The sequence below is a fragment of the Balaenoptera physalus genome (assembly GCF_965194825.1).
Source record: "Balaenoptera physalus genome assembly, chromosome: X".
In the NCBI taxonomy this organism is placed as follows: domain Eukaryota; kingdom Metazoa; phylum Chordata; class Mammalia; order Artiodactyla; family Balaenopteridae; genus Balaenoptera; species Balaenoptera physalus.
The window spans coordinates 104384132-104407236 of NC_138903.1; the positions used below are offsets into that span (position 1 = coordinate 104384132).

Sequence of the window (23105 nt, forward strand, 5' to 3'; positions counted from 1 at the left end):
TCATACTTTTAAGAATGGTTTCAATTTCAAATATTTCAAGTATGTGATTTAGAAAAATATAGTCACACAACTATACTCCTTCTGTGCATTTCATTAAATTTAGTACATTCTATTCTTTATTAACTTGAAATGGTTCAAAATATATTTGCCCAGAGCTCTAAAACTCTCTCAAATTCCTGATTGCAGTTTTCTCTCAATGCAGGAAGTTTTGCTGGAGTTGCTAGAACAATGTGTGGATGGCTTATGGAAAGCAGAACGTTATGAAGTAATTTCTGAAATTTCCAAGTTGATCATTCCAATTTATGAGAAACGTCGAGAATTCGAGGTAGGTAATTTAAACATTTGCATCATTGGCCTATATGTTTTATTTTGGTCTTAAGTTACTATCCTTAAAAAATGCTAGGAGGTCCTAAAATTACAATCCTACCTCATATTCATATAAATTTTCCAAATAAAATTAAGGACCAAACATTTAAGATATAAATTGAAATTTACATTATACCAGTGGTTCACAAAACATTTTTATCTAGCAATCTCTCCTCCTCCACTCATGGCAGAAAACAATCAACGTTGTCTTCACTAAACCTTCACTAAAAAAAGCTATTGGATTTCCATGTTGCCCGGGGAGGGTGATAGGCATGATTCTATTCTTTGCAATTTGACGGTGAGACTAAAGGTGCTGGCAGATGACAGTAGGGTAGATAATGTCACTAGTAATAACCCTATTGTGAGGAGTTTTTCCAATTTATTCTGCCAGATAAAGCTGTTGATAAAGGGTAGTTAATAAAGAATAGTATTATAATGAGCAGCTGTTGCCACCAGCACCGATCAGGAATTTTTTATATTCAAGTCTCTAAGTCCATATCATAATTTTCTACCCTTACTATGCTGGGAAGGGATGATTTAGGATTCAAGCCATTTTTTTAAAAAAGCAAAGCAGTTTATCCTTAAATATAGCAAGTAGTCTTTCACTGTTGAAGCAGTTTCCAAGAGTGAAAACATACATTTAATATCATCTGTGTAGTGTTCTAATCTCTGTTCCAAACTGGCTCTGATCAAACTCACTTTTTCTTCCTAGGTTCTGGGTCTTTCTCTCTTTGCCATGCTTTTGGTGTATATGGGGCATGCCTGAAAAATCATAGAGGAGTTCAAGTGATTATATTAAAAAGCAAGAGTTAAATAATTAAATCTAAGTCATACAGATGACAAAGAATAGCCTATGAGACAAGACAAGAATTGGCATTGAGCTTTCTATCAAAGCATTACATCCTAAGAACCTTTGTAAAAGTTTCAAAATACCCACTGTCTTACTCTTAGGTTGAAGATCAGGATATTAGAAACCCAGGGAACATCTTGCTACTCAATTGACTAATAGGGAAAAAAGAAAAATATATCTTCCCTACACATTAAAGGAAACAATATGTTCTATAGGGGAACTACTCCTATTCCCTTGTAGGGGTGCAAGGGTCTGTATAGATCCCCTAGTGTTCTGAATGAGATGAAGTAATTTTTCAGTGTATCTTTATGGGATAGGCTGAAAAGTGTCAGAGGTGGCAGCCATAAAGGTAAGGAAAACTTCCCTCAAATTGAGCTCAACTGCAGAAAATAATATGGGAAGAATTTTAGAGAAAGGATGTCTGCTTCTGTGCTTCCCTTTTTTTATTGAAGTGAAATTCACTAACATACAATTGACCATATTCTGGTGTGCAATTCAGTGGCATTTAGTGCATTCTTAACGTTACGCTCTCACCACCTCTCTCTAGTTTCAAAACATTTTTATCACCGCAGAAAAAAACTCCATATCCTTTAGTAATCACTCTCCACCCTATGCCCCACCCTCTGGAAACCATTAACCTGCTTTCTGTCTATGGATTTGCCTATTCTGGATGTGTCATAAAAAAAAATTAATACAAGATGTGACCTTTTGTTTCTGGCTTCTTTCACTTAGCATAATATTTAGAGATTCATCCAGGTTGTAGCATGTATCAGAACTTCATTCCTTTTTATGGCGGAATGATATTTCATGGTATGGATATACCACAATTTGTTTATCCATTTGGGTTGTTTCCCCATTTTGGCTATTACGAATAGTGCTGTTGTAAACAGTTATGTATAAGTTTCTGTATGGGTATGTTTTCTTTTTTTATATATAAATTTATTTATTTTATTTATTTTTTTTGGCTGCGTTGGGTCTTTGTTGCTGTGCGTGGGCTTTCTCTAGTTGTGGCAAGCAGGGGCTACTCTTCGTTGCAGTGCACAGGCTTCTCATTGCCGTGGCTTCTCTTGTTGCGGAGCACGGGCTCTAGGCGCGCGGGCTTCAGTAGTTGTGGCACATGGGCTCAGCAGTTGTGGCTCGCGGGCTCTAGAGCACAGGCTCAGTAGTTGTGGCACATGGACTTAGTTGCTTCGTGGCATGTGGGATCTTCCCGGACCAGGGCACGAACCCGTGTCCTCTGCATTGGCAGGCGGATTCTTAACCACTACGCCACCAGGGAAGCCCTGGGTGTGTTTTCATTTATCTTGGATATATACCTAACAGGGGAATTGCTGGATCATAGGGTAACTCCATGTATAACTTTTGAGTAACCACCAGATTGTTTTCCCTTTTACACTCCCACCAGCAGTGTACACATTCCACATCCTGATCAACACTTATTTTTGGTTTCTTATTACAGCCATCCTAGTGGATGTGAAGTGGGGTCACATTGTGGTTTTGATTTGTATTTCCTAATGAGCAGTGATTTTGAACATCTTTTCATGTCCTTGTTGGCCGTTTATATATATTCTTTGGAGAAATGTCTATTCAAGGCCTTTGCTCACTTTTAAATTAGGTTATTTGTCTTTTTGTTGTTGGATTGTGGGAGTTCTTTATATTTTCTGGATATGAAAACTTATCAGATCTGTGGTTTACAAATATTTTCTCCTGTTCTGTAGGTTGTCTTTTCACATTCTTGATAATGTTCTTAGCACAGCGTGCTCCCTTTTTCTGGATGTGTAGAAGAATATATTCTTTGAAAATGTCTGTGAACCTGTATAAAAGGAGTCCTCAGTCAGGTTTATACTATTATTTTTGTGTCTGAATTTTATTTTCTTCTCCAAAATTGTTCGCATGGATTGTTTATTCTCATCTCTCCACCTAAGAGCTCAAGCAAAGCATTTTGCTTATCTTTCAGTTAAAATAATTCAGACATAAGAAAAAAGTAGTCAATAACACAGTATTTTTAAATTATACACTACCATTGAGATATGAATGAAATGAAACATGATATTTAGAAATACAGTGTTATTTGACCATTTTAAGCTCTACCCTACGACCTAAAGTTGTTAAGGAGTTTTGTCTAATAATGACCATGGGGGAGGGGAGTGTGAATGACCCCACCAAAACCATTTTGAAAAGGAAATAGTGTTGCTTTTTTTTTTTCCTGTGCATTTATCTTAGACATTTAGTAACTAACCAAAAAACAAAGCTATTTTGTTTATTCTCATTTTTTCAGAAACTTACTCAAGTTTATAGAACTCTTCATGGAGCTTACACAAAAATTTTGGAGGTTATGCACACAAAAAAAAGACTTTTAGGCACTTTCTTCAGAGTTGCCTTTTATGGCCAAGTAAGTATACTTTCGTTCATAAAGTTGTTTTCCTTTTTAAACATTCACCTTTGAATGATTACTGTAGCAGCAGTTATTGGTTCTAGGATTCTGTCTAGATAGAGCACCTGTCACAACAGCAGGAAGCCTCGTTTGTAAGTATAAAGTTCACTTTGGTTTCCATATCTAAATCCACTAGGTCAGAGTACAACATATAAGATTTGAATGTTTCCTTCAGTTTCATTTTTTGTTAAGCTTCTTAAATGTATATTTAATATCTAGCACTGAAAGATTTGCAATAAAAATCAGGTAAGTATGCAGGCGATGAAAAAATCGAGTGTGGAAATCTTCAGGACAATAATATGCTCATATGACTGTGAGTTTGAAAATTCTCATTTATTTCAGTTAAAATATATGCATGTGACTTTTAGTACTATTATTTAAAATCTATTTCAAATACATTATTGCTAATTATTTAGTAGATTTTCTGTAAATGCTTTGTTTGCTCATATTATTTATAAATTATTGTATGTTTAACTTTATAATAGTCTTTTTTTGAAGAAGAGGATGGAAAGGAGTACATCTATAAAGAGCCAAAGCTCACTGGCCTCTCGGAGATTTCCCTGAGACTTGTTAAACTTTATGGTGAAAAATTTGGTACAGAGAATGTCAAAATAATTCAGGATTCAGACAAGGTAACATATTTATTGGTTCCAGGCATGGTACGTTGCTTCTGACTTTTTCCTTTTTTAGCTAGTGGAGGAGAGGCATGGGAAATAGAGCCTTTCCAGATTGTGAAAGAAAGGACAGGGGCTTTGGAATCAGAAAGAAGGATTCAAATCTCCATTCTCTGCCACTTGCTAGCTGTGTGACCATGGGGAAGTTACTTAACCTCTCTGTGCCTCATTGTTCTCATTAGTAAAATGAAGTTAATAATAGTGCCTTCCTCATGGAGTTGTTGTACGAATTAAATGAGTTAATATATGGAAAGTGATTAGAGTTCCTGGTATGTAAAAAAGCATTCACTAATAATAATAGAAGCTGGCACGCTCAATAAAGTTTAGCTATTATTGTGAATGCTGTTGTGCATCATGATTGTCAATTTCATACTTTATGATTAAAATCATCTTAGGACACACATTTTACTCTAAGATATCCTTAGTTCACTAGTTACATTCGCAGTGATGTAGGTTTAGGAGAGATGCCTTGGGCCTTGATCTAAAGATTATCCATCCCACTAGCCCTGCCAAGGCAAGGATGAGAAAGGTTCCAGCAAGAGAGGCTCTTTCCTAGAAACGCATAGTTCCCTATAGACAGAATTGCAGGAAGGCACAATAGGAATGCCTGACTGTCCTTAGTTACCATGGGTATGTACAGGATGAGAGCTGATTTTTCAGGTAGGAAGGACCTATACAGTGCAGGATCTGTAGGCCCCAGAAATATTTACTGCGTGACTATGATTGCATGGTGCTACGCAAAGCACTTAATAGCTAACAAGCAGCATTGCCGGAGTGAAAAGCCCGTGGCAATAGTAAAGACACTTCATTTTCTACTGTGAAAATGATCTCTTCACTTTGTACTTACCTATATCTCATGGAGATGATTTTATCTTAAGCATATGCCTTCAACATTTAAAATAGATGTGCTGATAGGTTCAGAATTCATGAATATTTGGCAGAACCTCTCTACTTCTGATCCGTTTCACTATTTTGCGTTGTTTTATTGAATTAAGACAACAGAAAATTTTATCTCCTTGTAGCCAGAAAGTTTTAGGCTTGCTGCCATACTACTGATACTATAAATGGAAAGTTAATAGAAAGCCAGGCTTGCAGAACAACATGCGGTTTTCTACTTTCTTCTGCCTCTGAAAACCTGGCCAACAAGCACTAATGACAAACCACCATCAGGCAGCTGGACTCCTGACATTATTTTTATGCACAATATTTTAGTCATTCTTCATAGGCAACAGATATAATAAGCAGTTGCTACTTTTAAAATCCTTATTTCTTTCTTAATATGTGAAATTAAAAATTAAAAACACTCTTTTACTTGCCAAAGAACAAAATCTGCTTAAGGGCACAAACAATGTGAAAAACAGTTGGGCAATATTTTCCAGTATTTTAAATGTATCTTTCCTTGGACTCAGTAACTTCACATTTATCATTTTATCTTATAGATAGATATATACACATAAACATGTATGTTTAAAGGTGTTTATTGCTGCAAAGTTTATATAACAAAAACCTGGAAACAATCTAATATCCATATGGTTAAGGAAGTGGTACTACCCCCATATAATGGATATAGTATCCTAAGCATTAAAAAACTGATAAGTATTGATATACCTATCAATATATATTATTGAGAGAAAAAAGGTGAGGCACAGAACATTATGGATAGGATGATTACATTTGTGAAAATTGATATTCACATATACTCACTTGTTTATGCTTAGGAAATTTCTGGAATGATACATACAAAATTGTTAACCATGGTTATCCCTGAGGAGAGAGACTAGAGTCTTATGTGGGAAGAAAGACTTTTTTTTAACTTTTCATATATACCCTCATGTACTGTTTGAATGTTTACCATATACATAGTTTATTTTATAAGGTCAAAATCAGTCTTGACCTCTTTTTTATTTTCCTTCTATGTCTTGTCTTAGCCAGATAATTAACCTCACCTGAGTTTCTCTGGAGAAATCTAGCTTTTTAATGGGAAAGAAAAGAAAGGATTTCTAGATTTAGGCTTTTAGATTTTTATGTAATAACAAGTAGAATGGGTTTGGAGAAGTTTTAAAAGTTGCTAAGAAACTTTCCCTTGTCTATGCTCCTGTATATGTGGAGGAGAAAAAAAGGATGTAGGGACTGTTTCTTGGGAGGTTTTTGTTGTTTTTTTGGTTTGTTTCATTTTTTCCTATGCTAAACACAAAAAGGCCTGACTATGATAAATTGCAAGGATATTGACAGTGTCACCAACACCCAAGGCACAAGTCAAATTTAGTTGGGAGAACACTGAAAGAAGAGGGTCCTGGGAATCATCTGGAGTTAATGGAGAGACTGCAGCATAGCTTCTTAACGTGGAATTTAGACTCTTTATGTAATGGTCTGTAACTATTATAATTTTATGTCTCTGAAATAGAACGATTCTGCTTTCCTGTGGTCCCCTTCCTCCATAGAATAGGCTTAATGCAATCAAGAGTACCCACTCTTACAATGTCAAATACTGCTTGTGGATGTACGAATTGTAATCTTTTCTATAGGGTAGTTGGGTAGTATGTATCAAAATTCCTAAAACCATGTAAATCTTTTAACTAAGCAACTTCTCATCTAAAAATTTTTCCTAAGGAATAAATCAGAAAAAAATGTACACAGTTTTAAATACAAGGATGTTCATTGGAGCATTATTTATAATAGCAAAATGTTGGAAAACAACCTGAGTCTATTAATGAGGGACTGATCTAATAAATCAAGCTTATCCATATCCATCCATTAAAAGTCATGTCAATGACTATAATATAGAACTGTGATAACCATCTTTTTTATTGTGGTAAAATACACATAACATAACATTTATATGTTAACCATTTTTAAGTGTACAATTCAGTGGTGCTTCCAACACCATGTTGGGTAGAAGTGGTGAAATGGGCATCCTTGCCTTGTTCCTCATCTTAGAGGAAAAGCTTTCAGCCTTTCACCATTGAATGTAATGTTTGCTATAGGTTTTTCACAGTGGCCCTTGATCAGATTGTAGACATTTCCTTCTATTCCTACTTTATTGAGTGTTTTTATTATGAAAGGGTGTTGAATTTTGTCAAATGCTTTTTCTGCATCGATTGAGATGATCATGTGGTTTTTTCCCCCTTCATTCTGTTAATGCAGTGTATCAATATTACATTGATCAATTTTCATATGTTGAACCATCCTTGCATTCCAGGAATAAATCCCACTTGGTCATCATGTACAATCCTTTTAATATGCTGCTAAATTCAGTTTGCTAGTATTCTGTTGAGAACTTTTGCATCAGTGTTCATAAGGGATATCGGTCTGTAGTTTTCTTGTGCTGTCTTTGTCTGGCTTTGGTAATCAGAGTATTGCTGACCTCATAGAATAAGTTAGGGAGTGTTTCTTTCTCTTCACTTTTTTGGAAAATTTGGAGAACACTTGGTGTTAGTTCTCTTTTAAATATTTGGGAGACTTCACCAGTGACGATACCAAGTCCAGAGCTTCTCTCTGTCAGGATATTTTTTTATTACTGATTCAGTTTCCTTACTGAAGATCTATTCAGATTTCCCTGTTCCTTCATGGTTTAGTCTTGGTAGGCTTTGTGTTTCTAGGAATTTGTTCATTTCACATTTCATCTAGGTTTTCTAATTTGTTGGCATATACTTGCTCATAGTACTCTCTTATAATCCTTTTTATTTCTGTAGGATTGGTAGTAATGTCCTCGTTTTCACTTCTGATTTTAGTAATTTGAGTGTTCTCTCTTTCTCTCTGGTCTGTTTAGTTAAAGGGTTGTCAATCTTGTTGATCTTTTCGAAGAGCCAACTTTTGGTTTCATCGATTTTCTCTGTTATTTTTCTATTCTTTATTCCATTTATCTGTACTCTAATCTTTATTATTTCCTTCCTTCTGCTAGCTTTGAGTTTAGTTGTTCTTCTCTTTCTAGTTCCTTAAGTTGTAAAATTAGGTTGTTGATTTGAGACCTTTCCTGTTTTTTAATGTTAAATGTTATAGCTATAAATTCCCCCCCACCTCTGAAGCACTGCTTTTGCTGTGTCCCATAAGTTTTGGTATGTTGTGATTTCATTTTCATTAATAGCAAAGTATTTTCTAACTTCCCTTGTGATTTCTTCTTTGATCCATTGATTTCTTTAAAGAATATGTTGTTTAATTTCCACCAATTTGTGAAGTTTCCAATTTTACTTCTGTTACTGATTTCGAACTTCATCCCATTGTGGTCAGAGAAGATACTTTGTATGATATCTGTCTTTATAAACCTATTGAGACTTATTTGTGGCTTAACATATAGTCTATCCTGGAAAATGTCCCATGTGCACTTGAGAAGAATGTGTATTCTGTTGTTGGGTAGAGTTTTCTATATATGTCTGTTAGGTCTAGGTAAATTATTGTGTTATTCAAGTCATCTATTTCCTTACTTACCTTCTGCATGATTGTTCTATCCAGTATTAAGATTGAGGTATTAAAGTCACCAACTATTATTGTAGAACTATTTATTATTTCTCCCTTCAGTTCTATCGATTTTTGCTTCATATATTTTGATGATCTGTTATTAGGTGTGTAGATGTTTATAATTGTTTTATCTTCTTGCTGTATTGAACCTTTTATCAATATATAATGTCCTCCTTTGTCGCATGTAACCTTTTTAAATTTAAAGTCTATTTTGTCCAATATTAGTATCTTTACCCCTGCTCTCTTTTGATTACTATTTGGATGGTATATCTTTTTCCATTCTTTCACATTCAGCCTTTGTGTGTCTTTGGAGCTAAAGTGAGTCTCTTATAGACAGCATATAGTTGGATCATGTTGGTTTTTTTTTAATCCATTCTCCCAATCTCTCTGTCTTTTGTTTACAGAATTTAACCCATTTATATTTAAATTAATTACTAATTAATAAGGAGGGACTTTACTTCTGTCATTCTGCTATGTTTTCTGTGTGCCTTATAGCTTTTTTGTCTCTCATTTCCTGCATTACTATCTTCTTTTGTATTCAGTTGATTTTTTTGGCAGTGGTTTTTTTTTTTTTTAATCACATTCTCTCTTTTTAAATTTTATTTATTTTCGGCTGCATTGGGTCTTCATTGCTGTACACGGGCTTTTCTGTAGTTGCGGCGAGCGGGGCCTACTCTTCATTGCAGTGTGCGGGCTTTTCCTTGCGGTGGCTTCTCTTATTGCGGAGCGTGGACTCTAGGCACACGGGCTTCAGTAGTTGCAGCACGCGGGCTCAGTATTTGTGGCATGTGGGCTGTAGGGCACATGGGCTTCAGTAGTTGTGGCGCGCGGGCTCTAGAGCGTAGGCTCAGTAGTTGTGGTGCACAGGCTTAGTTGCTCCACAGCATGTGGGATCTTCCCGGACCAGGACTCGAACCCGTGTCCCCTGCATTGGCAGGTGGATTCTTAACCACTGCACAACCAGGGAAGTTGTCCCTCTCCCTCACTTTTAAGGACAGTTTTGCCAGATATAGGATTCTTGGTTGATAGATTTTTTTTTTCTTTAGCACTTTGAATATATCAGTCCACTGGCTTCTGGCCTCCAAAGTTTCTGATGAGAAATTTGATAATCTTATTGAGGATCCCTCGTGTGTGACAAGTCATTTATCCCTTGCTTCTTTCAAAATTCTCTTTGTCTTTGGCTTTTGACATTCTGATTTTAATATGTCTCAGTGTGGGTCTCTTTGAGTTACCCTGCTTGGAGTTTGTTGAGCTTCCTGTCTTTCATCAGATTTGGGAAGTTTTCACCCATTATTTCTTCAAATATTCTCTCTGTCCTTTTCTCTCGCTTTTCTCCTTCAAGGACTCCCACAATGGGTATGTTCGTCTGCTGGATGATGTTCAACAGGTTCCTTAAGGCTCTGTCACTCTTCTTTAGTTTTTTTTTCCTTTGTGTTACTCTGATTGATAATTTCCATTGTCCTGTCTTCAAGTTTACTGACTATTACTTCTGCCTGCTGAAATTTGCCTTTGAATCCCTCTGGTGAATTTTCATTTCAGTTATTATATTTTTCAGCTCTGAAAAAATTTTTTGGTTTCTTTTTAGATTTTTTACCTCTTTATTGATATTGACATTTTGTTCATACATCATTTTCTTGACTTTTTCCATAACTTCCTTTAGTTCTTTTAGCATCGAGACTGTTGTTTTAAAGTCTTTTTCTAGGAGATCTGCTGTCAGGTCTTCTTCAGGGACAGTTTCTATTGGTTTATTTTTCTCGTTTGAATGGGCCATACTTTCCTGTTTCTTTGTATGCCTTGTGATTCTTTTTTTGTTGAAAACTGGACATTTGAATTTAATAACATGATCACTCTGGAAATCAGATTCTCTCTCTCTCTGTCCCAGAGTTTGCTGGGTTTTGGTTTTGTTTTTAATTGTTGTAAGCTGTCTCTGTGCCAGGGATAAACCTGAGGTGTAAACTTGGGGACTTATCAGGTCTTTCCTTAGCCTGTGCCTTCCCCTGAGCATGTGCAGTGACTTTCTAGTTTCCTTCATATATGCAGTTGCTTTTGAACGCCCTAGTCGCCAGTGTCTGGCTCCCAAGAGGGGAAAGAGAGGAAAATGAAGGGAGGGGGGAAGAAAAGGTACCGGTCCTTGAAATCCCCTGGAAGTCACTTCAGCCAGAGGGGGAGGGCCTTGCAACAATGGGAAGAGGTGCTACAGTAATGGCCACGGCCTCTTTGACTGCCCCCCTGTGATCAGAAGCAGCAATCAGCAGTCGTAGCACAGATCCCCAATATTTGGAAGACAGGGTCCTTCTTGTTCATCCTGGCTCCCGCAAGCTGTTCCAAGAACATGTGCACCACTGCCTGCCATGGTACTTGAGGGGTGAGGTACAGATAGCGGCCATTGTGCCAAGAGCTAAAATTGACCAAAATCAAAATTAAGGTAATTTCCTGCCCAGGTCCTCCCCTGGAAGTTGCAAGTCTTCAATAGACTGCAGAGTTCCAAAATAGTTACATCAGATAGATTCTGCCAGTGTAACTGTTGTCTCTGTAGGAAGATAGATTTCTGGTGCTCTGCCATCTTCTCAGAATCCTCTCTATAATATATATTTTATTGAGGTGGAATTCAAATATGCAGTTGAGCCACTTTAATATATTTTTAGGAAATCAGATTATAAAACAATGTTCAGCATGATCTCAGGTTTGTAAATACATGTGCATAGAGAAGAGATTGGAAGGAAATATATGAAAATATGAATAATGGTCATTGCTGAGTGGTAGCATTACAGTTTTTATTTTCTGCCTGCATTTCTGTAATCTCCAAATAGGTTTCTGTAACTTCTTAATAATCAGAAGGAAACGATCCTTGAAAAAAAGAGCAAAGACCTCTTCCAGGTGTGTATTCAACTCACAGTGTATTCAGCGACAGTGGTCCTCAATTGATTTCAGAGGAGTTAGTAGCTTACCTGTACCCCCTTTTCCCATATATTGAATAAAAAACAAAACTTTCTTACCTTACAGGTAAATGTCAAAGAGCTTGATCCCAAATATGCTCATATCCAAGTCACTTATGTGAAGCCCTACTTTGATGACAAAGAACTCACAGAAAGAAAAACTGAGTTTGAAAGAAACCATAATATCAACAGATTTGTTTTTGAGGCTCCTTATACATTATCAGGCAAAAAGCAAGGCTGTATAGAAGAACAGTGCAAACGCCGTACGATCTTGACTAGTAAGTGGGACTTGGCATAACTTCTTTGTTTGACATGGTCATTTTTTTTTTAATTAATTAATTTATTTATATATTTTTGGCTGTGTTGGGTCTTCGTTTCTGTGCAAGGGCTTTCTGTAGTTGCGGCAAGCGGGGGCCACTCTTCATCGCGATGGGTGGGCCTCATTATCGCGGCCTCTCTTGTTGTGGAGCACAGGCTCCAGACACACAGGCTCAGCAGTTGTGGCTCACGGGCCTAGTTGCTCCGCGGCATGTGGGATCTTCCCAGACCAGGGCTCGAACCCATGTCCCCTGCATTGGCAGGCAGATTCTCAACCACTGCGCCACCAGGGAAGCCCCTGACATGGTCATTTTTTGATACACACAAGCAGCAGCTGGTCAGCAGGAAAATGTAACTGAAACTTTAATCATTCATTGTTCTGCTGTTCAGTCACTAGCTTGCACAAACATGGCTATGTTATAAACCATTGGTTTCCCGTATGTAATTCATGATTGCTCTGAGTTGTCTCATAAAGAGAATTTCTCCCTCAATCCTGAAGTAATAAGGCACCAATCTGGTCCCTAAGGTATTTTCCAGACAAAGCATGGGGAGAATTAAGCACAATAGATTTTTTTCTTTAATTTGCCTGTTTGATTTACTGTCTTAAAAACTCATTTGTTCAATCTTAACATTTAATAGCTTCAAACTCATTTCCATATGTGAAGAAGAGGATCCCTATAAACTATGAACAGCAGATTAATTTAAAGCCAATTGATGTTGCTACTGATGAAATAAAAGATAAAACTGCAGAGCTGCAGAAGCTTTGCTCTTCTGCTGACGTGGACATGATTCAGCTCCAACTTAAATTGCAGGGCTGTGTTTCAGTGCAGGTATGTTGGTTGCTAAACATGTATTAAATGTTTCTTGACGTTCCTCTTGCTTTCATAAGGGCACAGAGCAAGCATTAATTGTAATTGTCTGTTATACTCTTGCTGAGTGCAAAAACCTGTACATTTTTGATTAAGTTAATAAAGAAATTATGTTCAATTTCTATAAATTTTGTGTTATGTCAGAGGACTTTAACATAAATCCCTCTGACTATAGCCAAGCCCTATATTTACATATCAGAAATCATTAACTAACCTATTAGAATATCCTCTTTGCAGATGATTTGCTTTAGTTAATCTTTTTCAAATAAATTTATAGTAAGAATAGTAAATATGTTTCTCAGATGTGGATTTTTAACATATTGGTTTTCTTTAAAAAGAGAATTGCAAAAATTACTTTTTGGTTGTATTCTCACAACTCTCGTTTTTCTCCTTTTGTAATTTAGGTAAATGCAGGTCCGTTAGCATATGCAAGGGCTTTCTTAAATGACAGTCAAGCTAGCAAGTATCCACCTAAGAAAGTAAATGAGTTGAAAGACATGTTTAGGTAAGTGCTTTGTAGTTTTCAGATTACTCCTCTATTCTTTTACTCCATTTTCTTCTTAAAAGAAGCCAAAATATTCACCAAATAATGTCCCTCCAAAAAAGGACATTCTCTGTTCTCTTTCACAACATTTAAGTGACCTTCTGATGGTACTTTAAGTAGTAAGGAAATGTGTGATTTCTATCTTGCTGCAGGACTTTAACAATGTCCTAGTGACCCAAGACATTAAATATGACAACTTACTTTATTGCTTTGGATATTGTGACACAAACACAAGCCTACTTTCATTATGTGATGCCCTCCTTTGCCTGACTGACCTTATGTTACAGCTTTTCAGCCCTTTAGGGTAGGAAGGGCTGGATAGGCTTGCTTCTATCCACATCCTTAGTTCCACTTGCATTCTTCCAGTCTAGGGCATGTGATATCCTGTCTGGACTGAGCATCCCTCTAAGCTAGGGCAGGTCTGAATGGTCTTGCATTGGAAAAAATCTGTTTCATATATAAAAAGAGTTTACATTCAGAATAAGAGAGACAGCTGAGTAAAACAGACTAAGGAGAAAGATGATAACTTACCCACTCATTTGCTTCAGACTTATTTCATTTACTTTTCCTGTCTCTGTGTTATCAGCTGTTTCACGTTACAGAGTAACCTGTAGTCATTCATTCAATATTTATTAATGCCTGGCATGTATAAAAAGATTCTACTAGTTGCTATGACAGGGATACAAAACAAGTGGGCAGTGAGGTACTTTGTCCCCTAAGACCTACAGTCTAATTATGGACATTAAACATAAACACATGAAATGATGGAAAAATGCTTTTATGATAGCTCATCAACTCTCTGTCCCCACTCCTACCAGCCCAGGGCAGATACTTAATGCCTATAGCACCCAGCACTGTACTGGGTGCATAGTTAGTACCAAATAAATTATTTTTGAATAAATGACATTATCTACAGATGTAAATTAATGTTAGCACAACTTTAGCTGATATCATATCAAGTAAATGACTGAGCAAGTAGGCTTCCTAGAGGGTATATGTTTTGAGCCGGATTTTGAAGGAGGTAAGAAACCAGAAGAGAAAGATGGAAAAGAAAGAAAAAGATATTTCAGACTTAGGAGGTGGCATTAGCAAAAGCACAGTGAGAAAATATAGGATTCTAATCTTCCTTGTAGGCAAGCCATGGTTAAAGTAAATATTAAATTGTCAGTGAGACTTTCGAGGAATAAACAACAAAAACTTTATCTTTGATCTTCATCCACAGGAAGTTCATCCAAGCATGCAGCATTGCACTGGAACTAAACGAGCGGCTAATTAAAGAGGATCAGATTGAGTACCATGAAGGGCTAAAGTCAAATTTCAGAGACATGGTAAAAGAATTGTCTGACATTATTCACGAGCAGGCAAGTATTAGGGTGGCTGAAAACGAAAACGTGATCTGGGGTCCGTAAAGAGTTACTTAACAAATCCATTAGTTTGAAATGTGTTACCTTGAAATTAGTATGTTATTTTAAAATTTGCTCATATTTTCTTTAATCATTTAAATGATGTAACACAAATGAAATTTGAAGCGATTACTGACAATTGCTTTAGCAGTTGCTTCAGATAATAAATCATTTGGTTCTTTGTGCCACAGAGCCATTAGAAGCGAGTAGCTGAGCAAGTCTGAGTTGATCTACTATGAACATGGATAAGAATCTCTCAAGAAGGGTCCTAGAGAAGTGAAATGGCTCAGTAGCCGAATCCCTAAATGAATATTCCTGTCTTAGCTGTAAGAAACTAGATACAGGTGGCCCTCCCTGTCTGCAGGTTACACATTCATGGATTCAACCAACTGCAGATCGAAAATATTTGAAAAAAAATTCCAGAAAGTTCCAAAAAGCAAAACTTGAATTTGCTGCACATAGGCAACTATTTACATAGCATTTACACTGTATTAGGTATTATAAACAATCTAAAGATGATTTAAGGTATCGGGGAGGATGTGCATAGGTTATATGCAAATACTATGCCGTTTTATGTAAGGGACTTGAGCATCCTCAGATTTTAATATCCGTGGTGGGGAGGGTGCGAGAGGCAGTGGTCCTGGCACTAATCCTCCAAGGATACCAAGGGACAACTATACCATCATTTAGGTGAGTTCCAAAATTTGGGAGTCGTCTTAATACCCATACAGCTAGTTTTATTTTCATAAAACCTAGCATTTTAATTTATGATTGAGTGTTAATGACAATTACAGCTAACTTAGTAGAACACAATCTGAAAAATATAGAAGCAAAGATCTGCTCACCACTTACAGCCAAATTATGTCATAATTAAATAGTTATGACTTTCATATCCCTACTTACCTAAAACCAGAGTACTCCTGAATTGTCCTGGTAAATGTCATTCCTATATTGGGGTCCTGAAATCTGTGTTTACAACCACTCTAGACATGGATTGTCACTCAAGTATTTTAGTATCTTCAACACAGTTGTAAAAGTCACAGCATGATGGTCTGGTCCCTCAGTGCGTGAGCCTATTAAGCTTATCATTAAAGTCTCCTTAATTTCCTTACTAAGGAAAACAGCCAATAAGATAAATATTTGCTTCAGAAACTCTTCAAACTCTCAATTTTTTAAAGAAATTAAGGCTCCTTAAAAGAAACAAAGATAACTACAACCCTTTAGAGAACCCATTCTTAACACTGGTTCCAGAAAGGAGAACCTCATCTGTCCTGGTATCTGCATTTCATTGATTGCTTGGCACTCCCCTGCGTGAGACCATCACTCAAAGGGTGTACTTACAAATAGACTTACAAATAGTGGTTAGTTCCCAAAGATCTGCAGTGTAATGATGGGTGAAAGAAGAGGCGTTTCGAGGAAAACAAAAGCTAGTTGACTCCAGGCTCCACCTCTCTGAATTTAGCATGTATGCTTTCTCTTAGAAAGGACTATGGGAAATTTAGTTACCATTAGCCCAAGGTCGCACTGAGTGACTAGGAGTCTAATTTTCTAACCATGGTCATCTTCTCAGTATGGAGAAGCCAGTCAGCCAGACATTCATCATCCCATCTGTTCAATGAGACGAGTCACCCCAGTCTCCTACTCTCCCGTTCTCATGGCTGGGAATTTTGTTGGCCTGAGGAGTCTGGAATCAGTGATCTATTTCTTCTTTTTGCCATCTTTACTTCTGTTAGCCCACTTAGGAGTGAGTGCAAACTGTTCCAAGGCATACCTTTGCTGCTCAGTTTTCAGAGGCCCTTTTTGGCCTCCTTCCCAAAGCAGCCAGGTGATCAGGACTAGGAAGATAGGGAATCATTCCACTTCCTTTATTGTCTGTATCTCAAGCTCAGCCCCTGAGTACAGTGGGGACTTCACCATCACTGCTCTGGGGTATACTTGAATCAAATAAGACCACATAATTTATTCCTAGAGCCTGTCCAGTTTATGGGGTTTTGTTCTCCATAGTCCATAGGAAAAAACAGCAAAAACTCCTCCTTCACAAAAGATATAAAACAATTACATCATTTTAAGCCAATGTGTATTATATTACAGTTATATAATTTGCATGCAACCGTATGACCTAGCATTGAGCTCTAATTTATTCAAAATGAAAGCAAATCATTCAATTTACTGCTATTACTGTGATCAAGATATTTAGAGTAGTGGTTTTATAAAGTTCTTTTTTCCCGTGTTTAAAAAAAACAAAGTTGAACTGAGTAAATTTTAAAGATCTTGGCTTTATTCGGTGATTCATGAGTCGGGCAGCATACCATCTAGCAGACAGAAAGGAGCTCCGAAGAGTTTTACAAAATGGAAGACTTTTACAGGTAGAACGAGGCAGGACAAGGAAGTTACTCTAGAAAGAGCTGATTCTCTCAGGCAAGGTCACCTTTCTGTGGGGCACAGTAAGGGTCTGTCAGATGGAGTACCTCACTAGTGCCGACCAGGTAATTCCAGACTGAAAGTAATACACACACTTTTTTTTTTTAAACATCTTTATTGAAGTATAATTGCTTTACAATGGTGTGTTAGTTTCTGCTTTATAACAAAGTGAATCAGTTATACATATACATATGTTCCCATATCTCTTCCCTCTTGCATCTCCCTCCCTCCCACCCTCCCCATCCCACTCCTCTAGGTGGTCACAAAGCACCGAGCTGATCTCCCTGTGCTATGCGGCTGCTTCCCACTAGCTATCTATTTTACATTTGGTAGTATACACACTTTTTTCACTGCTTAAGATTACCTGCCTAGAAAAGGCTGAAACTGCAATTAGGTTAGGTATTAAGTCTCAGGTGACATGGGCTTAGTGCAAGTGACTCCATTTTGGGCCTCTCATCTCTTTTTTAACACCCTCAAGTATGGATTTTACAAATCTGCTGTCTTATATCCCACCTGTCTCTCTCATTTAATTTCCATGAACCATGGCTATTTTGTTTAGTTCTAGGGACCAATATTTTAGACCTTTGATATTATATATTGATAGCTAACCAAGAAAGATCTTAGTTTCTATTGGTTTATATTTATGCACGCTGCACGCTGTACTGTCATAATGCATCATATTCAGGTGTGCCTTATTCTGGGCAAATGTTGATTTGACTTTATAGTGAATTTTTGTAAATCAATATTTCCTATTAGATTCTCATATAAAAGAGAGCCTTTTTTTAGTCGTACACTTTGAGACATATTATTTCCCAAAGGAAAACATAATAATACAAAATAAGATAAAATATAGCTGTGCATTGCAATGTGAATTATCTGTGAGCTCCATAAATGATTACTTGACAAAAAGATACGGCCTGGATATCCTTGGCCCTTTTCAATGTAATCTGTTACACTATACTAAAATATAAAGTCCTTTTAAAAACTTCTTCAGGGCTTCCCTGGTGGCGCAGTGGTTGAGAATCTGCCTGCCAATGCAGGGGACATGGGTTCGAGCCCTGGTCTGGGAAGATCCCACATGCCACGGAGCAACTAGGCCCGTGAGCCACAATTACTGAGCCTGCGCGTCTGGAGCCTGTGCTCCGCAACAAGAGAGGCCGCGATAGTGAGAGGCCCGCCCATCGCGATGAAGAGTGGCCCCCGCTTGCCGCAACTAGAGAAAGCCCTCGCACAGAAACGAAGACCCAACACAGCCATAAATTAATTAATTAATTAATTAATTAAAATAGCTTTACAAAAAAAAAAAGCAAAATCATTTAAAAAAAAACTTCTTCAAGCTTTTGACTTTTTAAAAGGGATTTATATCACCTTAAAACTATTAATTGCAGGTCTTAATTAGATAGAGTTGGTGGTGGCCATTGTAGTGTCTTTTTGGTCTGTTTTGTTCATGATGAATGCTCTATTTTCTCGTCACATCTGACAGTTGTGGATAATCAATCATCCCTTAAACCTCTCATGTGCTTTCAGATTAGTGTCATGAGTTATGATTTTTGTAAGAGGAAATTTCTCTATTATGGACTTTATATAAGACATGATTTGTAGCAACACAAATGATATGACGCATTACTGCCACCGTAAACCAATTTGCAGGCTTAATACTGAAGTTTCAGAGCTAACTTGAGAACCCAGTATTGAAAGCTTGAGACCTAAATTGGGACAGTATAGTAAAGAGGTTGGATGTGATGTGTACGCTATTCTTTTCTTCTATATAATCCATGCATGAGATCTCTGTTGCTTTTGAGCACACAAAATAGTTAATTTTGGGGACTTCCCTGGCGGTCCAGGGGTTAAGACTTCACCTTCCAATGCAGGGGGTGAGGGTTTGATCCCTGGTCGGGGAGCTAAGATCCCACATGCCTCGTGGCCAAAAAAACAAAACACAAAACAGAAGCAACACTGTAACAAATTCAATGAAGACTTTAAAAATGGTCCATATCAAAAAAAAATCTTTAAAAAAAGTGGATAATTTTTAAAACATCTATACTAATATGAATATGTATGTTTACATGTTTATGGGATATAAAATTTATATTTATGAAGTTTATTTCCAAGAAAAGTCTTCTGTATTAATTAGCTTATATAATTATAGTATGTATTTAGAAATGTTCACTTATTTTCTCTTCACTTAATAGTATTTCCCAAGTCTCCAGGGAAGGAGCATGGGTATCTGCATGTTTGAAAAGTCCCACAGTGACCCTGAGAACCACTCTTAGAAGATGATCTATAAACTTGTATCAAAGAGTCCACTGTTTAGGACTCTTGTTATGACCATCTGTTAAAAAAATTGTTTTAGAGATTGTATTACCTCTCGCTTTCTGTTGAATTTTGCATTTTACAGCCTTTTGTTTTTCTTAATGAGTAACCAGATCTTTTCTGCTTTTTTGATATGCTGCCTTTGTAATACAGCTTTGAAGACTTGAGTCGGTAATGTTTCTCTTTGCTCTTTCTGCTTTATGTCATTTTAAATAGCTAAGTGTCAGTGATAAATTGAAATATGCCTGTGACTTCATATACACATACTTTTTTGGCAGTGGCTATTTTACTTCATGATAAACATGCAGACTTCTTTCGTTTTAGATATTACAAGAAGACACAATGCAGTCTCCCTGGATGAGCAACACGTTACATGTATTTTGTGCAATTAGTGGCACGTCGAGTGACAGAGGTTATGGTTCCCCAAGATACGCTGCTGAAATATGAGGACATACAGATGTAAAGTGATAACAAGAATGAACCTTCTCAGGAATATTTTGAGCTGTGCAAATGTTAAAATTTAAGGATTTGATATACATGGAGTGTTTTCTTCCTGACACCAAAATTTTCATGCTTTCAAACAGGGTGCTTACATATTTGTAAATATTTAAGCAACTTGAAAGTGCCTGGAAAATTGCACCACTGTGCTTGGTTTGTACTTTTTTAGGTAAATCTATATACTGAGAAGTAGAGCTCAAAAACATTAATTCGATTTGCTTAATTGTTGCTTAAAATAATAATGGTACTGTGTAAAATTGTATAATGGAACACAATAAAAGGTAAAACTTATTTGTAATTAGAAGTGAAGGAAATACTTTGAACTTAGCATTTTTCTTGACAGGAAGCTAAATTTATTATCATACTAATCCTTGGAGGAAAAAAATTGATAAAATTTCCATAAAACATGGATACTTCCAAGTGGGGAGATGATTTGAAATCTTGCCTACCAGTGGTCAAGACTGGGCTAAAGGAAACAAAAGCATTATTTAAAAAGGAAAATTTCACAAAGAAAGGATATATATAGAAATACCAGGGTTACCGATCCTTCAAGTTTTGATCCAGTGATGCTAGGTTCTCCAGTTGGTCTCTCTGACGTACAAGACGAGGGATTCCTTTGTGGCGTAGGTTTGCCTAGCAAGCAGCGTTTGTTGCCAGAGCTTCATCAGCTGAGGCTATATAGCTATAAAGCTAAACAAAACATCTCTGAGATTTGCAGTCAGTACATACTATGCAACTTCAAAGCTTTAGCAGCAGATTCTGAGGGTAGGGATTTTGTAATGATGATTTTCTTCAGTTTACAAGTTTGACAAGCATTTTGATATAACTTGATGGTTGCAGCGTTTCTTGGGTCGGTATACATAACCACCACAGATTTAGCAACTGCTAGCTAAGGATTACATCTCTAACTATGAAGAAGCCTCAGACTACTTAAATAATTCAGGAGAAACCAAGATGCGAAGAACTTTTTTAGCTTGCATTATCCGTATAATTTTGGCTGCCTTTCATGTAAACTTTAAGTCCTAGACTTATTTTTCTTATGTAGTTTAGCTTATTTTACAGACAAAAAAAAGGGGGGGGGGAAACAGACACTGAAATATAAATGGATCGCATGGAGCCTTGGCTTTTTAAATACTTTGTGATCAAGTAAATCGTAGAGATTATGCACCTGGCTTGGCCATTTTTCTTTACATGTCATTTTTAAGCTTTCAGGGGAGCATGAAATTATTTATGAAATGTTAATTTTGTATTTAATAGGGGATTCAGAAATTTCAGAGGCAGTTTGTAATTCCTTAATATCTTGGAGTAACTGGAGAGTTAGTTTCACCTTTAAAGTGATTATATTTGGCATGTATATGTAAAGAACCGTCACCTAGAGAGAGTGCTGCCTTCTGAGAATGAGGCATCTTGGGGAAACTTCAGTGCTCCTTTGTCAATGACTAGTCCCTATCATGTCCCCCAGCACAGTATTGTGCCCTGTGGATAATTTTTTAAAGTAAAACAAATGACCCCTGCCCTCAAGGAACTTGCAATCTAGTTGAGGAGGCAATATAGACACAAAATTAAATAAAACAAGAATTAACAATATAAGACAAGAAAAGTTGTATATGAACATTGACAAATGAAAGACATTGCCCATAGCTCATATCACATTCAAGGAATGAGAGGCCGCTGTGAGTTGTAATGTTCAGGGATGGTTTCATGGACAAAAGTAAGCCTTGAACAGGCTTTCAAAGGTGAGAGGGTATTCTAGGCAGGAGGAACATCATGAGCAAAGGTGCAAAGAGAATTTGCAGAAGTTCAGGGGATGGTGAGGAGACCAGTTTTGTTCAAGGGAGTAGTGGAAAGAAAATTCAGACCTAGATTTTGGAAGGCCTTGAATACCAGGCTAATAGTATTTGGACTTTAGTCAGTAAATATGGGGGAGCCAGTCAAGGTTTTTGAACAGAGAGATTACTTGATTAAATGTTATTTTTAGTTATGAGTCCATAAACCCATAGACGTGAATAAGAATGGAGAAGAAAGGACAAGTGCAAGAGATACTATGTGGAAAGACTGGACATGACTTATTGATGGCTAAGGAGAAAAGAGGAAAAGTTAAAGATAATTTTGTGCCCTGTGGCCAGTGAGTTCTCTGGGTCATAGCACAATTTCACTAGATTTTTTTTCACCAACTTTCAGACTGAGGTCAGAAAGCTATATACAGAAAACACGGTGGGCTAGACTAGAGAAAGCCAGCGAAATGTGTTTTGAAACCCTGCGTATATTAGGTATTACTGTTTATATAGTTTAATGATTTCATGAAGTGATTTGGCCTCTACAGATTAATTCACATCAAAGAGTACATTTCTGCTATACTGATTATTTTGCAGTTAAGCTTGAGTCCAATTTCCCCTGGAAGCTCTTGTTTTGCTAGTCTTCGACCATATTGTAAAATGTGAATAAAGTCACCATTAGTAGTGTTAGTTTATCACTACAGTGATAACCCGTAGAGAAAGTAAGCAATTCCATGCAGGTTTTTCAAGTAACCAGTGCACCAATGGCATCGTGTCTATAGATGGGATTGTTATTGTTACCATATGACTTGGCTGCCTATAATACTGTAAACATCTTTTTAAAAATGAAACAAAGAGCAGCGGTGGTAACAACAGCCTTGGAACCTTGACCAGCGTATCATAGAACTAGAGATGACTCACTGGTTAATTAACAAACTAAATAGGTCAGCATAATAAAAACCTAAGCCTTTGATTATAAATACTGGTTTATCTGAAATGCAGAACCTGAGCAATGTATTGGAATAATAGGAAATTTCCAAACTCTTGAAAATATTAATAATCAGACACATATTTCAGGCTTCAGACACATATTTCATATTTCAGGTAGCCCACAAAATGGTGGGCTACCTTCACTCTTGTTCTAACAGTATACTACTTCAGCTATCAAAACACAGGGGGGAAAAAAAAACACAAGGGAAAGGAGTAGAGTAAAAGGGATGGGGATGGGGAGCGGGTTTGTGTAGCAAGG

At 36.9% G+C, this 23105-nt stretch overlaps 1 protein-coding gene across 7 annotated transcripts in view; it reads left to right on the top strand.

The window, feature by feature from the left end:
- The window catches only part of DOCK11 (dedicator of cytokinesis 11), a 190509-nt gene extending 169265 nt beyond the window's left edge, over window positions 1-21244 (top strand). For 5 of the 7 annotated variants that reach the window (XM_082445479.1, XM_082445482.1, XM_082445484.1 and 2 more), the window contains 8 exons: window positions 203-325; window positions 3495-3608; window positions 4136-4282; window positions 11783-11993; window positions 12673-12863; window positions 13307-13407; window positions 14669-14807; window positions 19908-21244. In XM_082445479.1, coding sequence (XP_082301605.1) covers window positions 203-325; window positions 3495-3608; window positions 4136-4282; window positions 11783-11993; window positions 12673-12863; window positions 13307-13407; window positions 14669-14807; window positions 19908-20030 — 1149 coding nt within the window. In that variant the 3' untranslated portion in view covers window positions 20031-21244. The remainder of the gene's footprint in view (window positions 1-202; window positions 326-3494; window positions 3609-4135; window positions 4283-11782; window positions 11994-12672; window positions 12864-13306; window positions 13408-14668; window positions 14808-19907) is intronic. The other 2 variants (XM_082445483.1, XM_082445485.1) reach the window with 2 other exon arrangements.
- Window positions 21245-23105: the final 1861 nt, after the last annotated feature.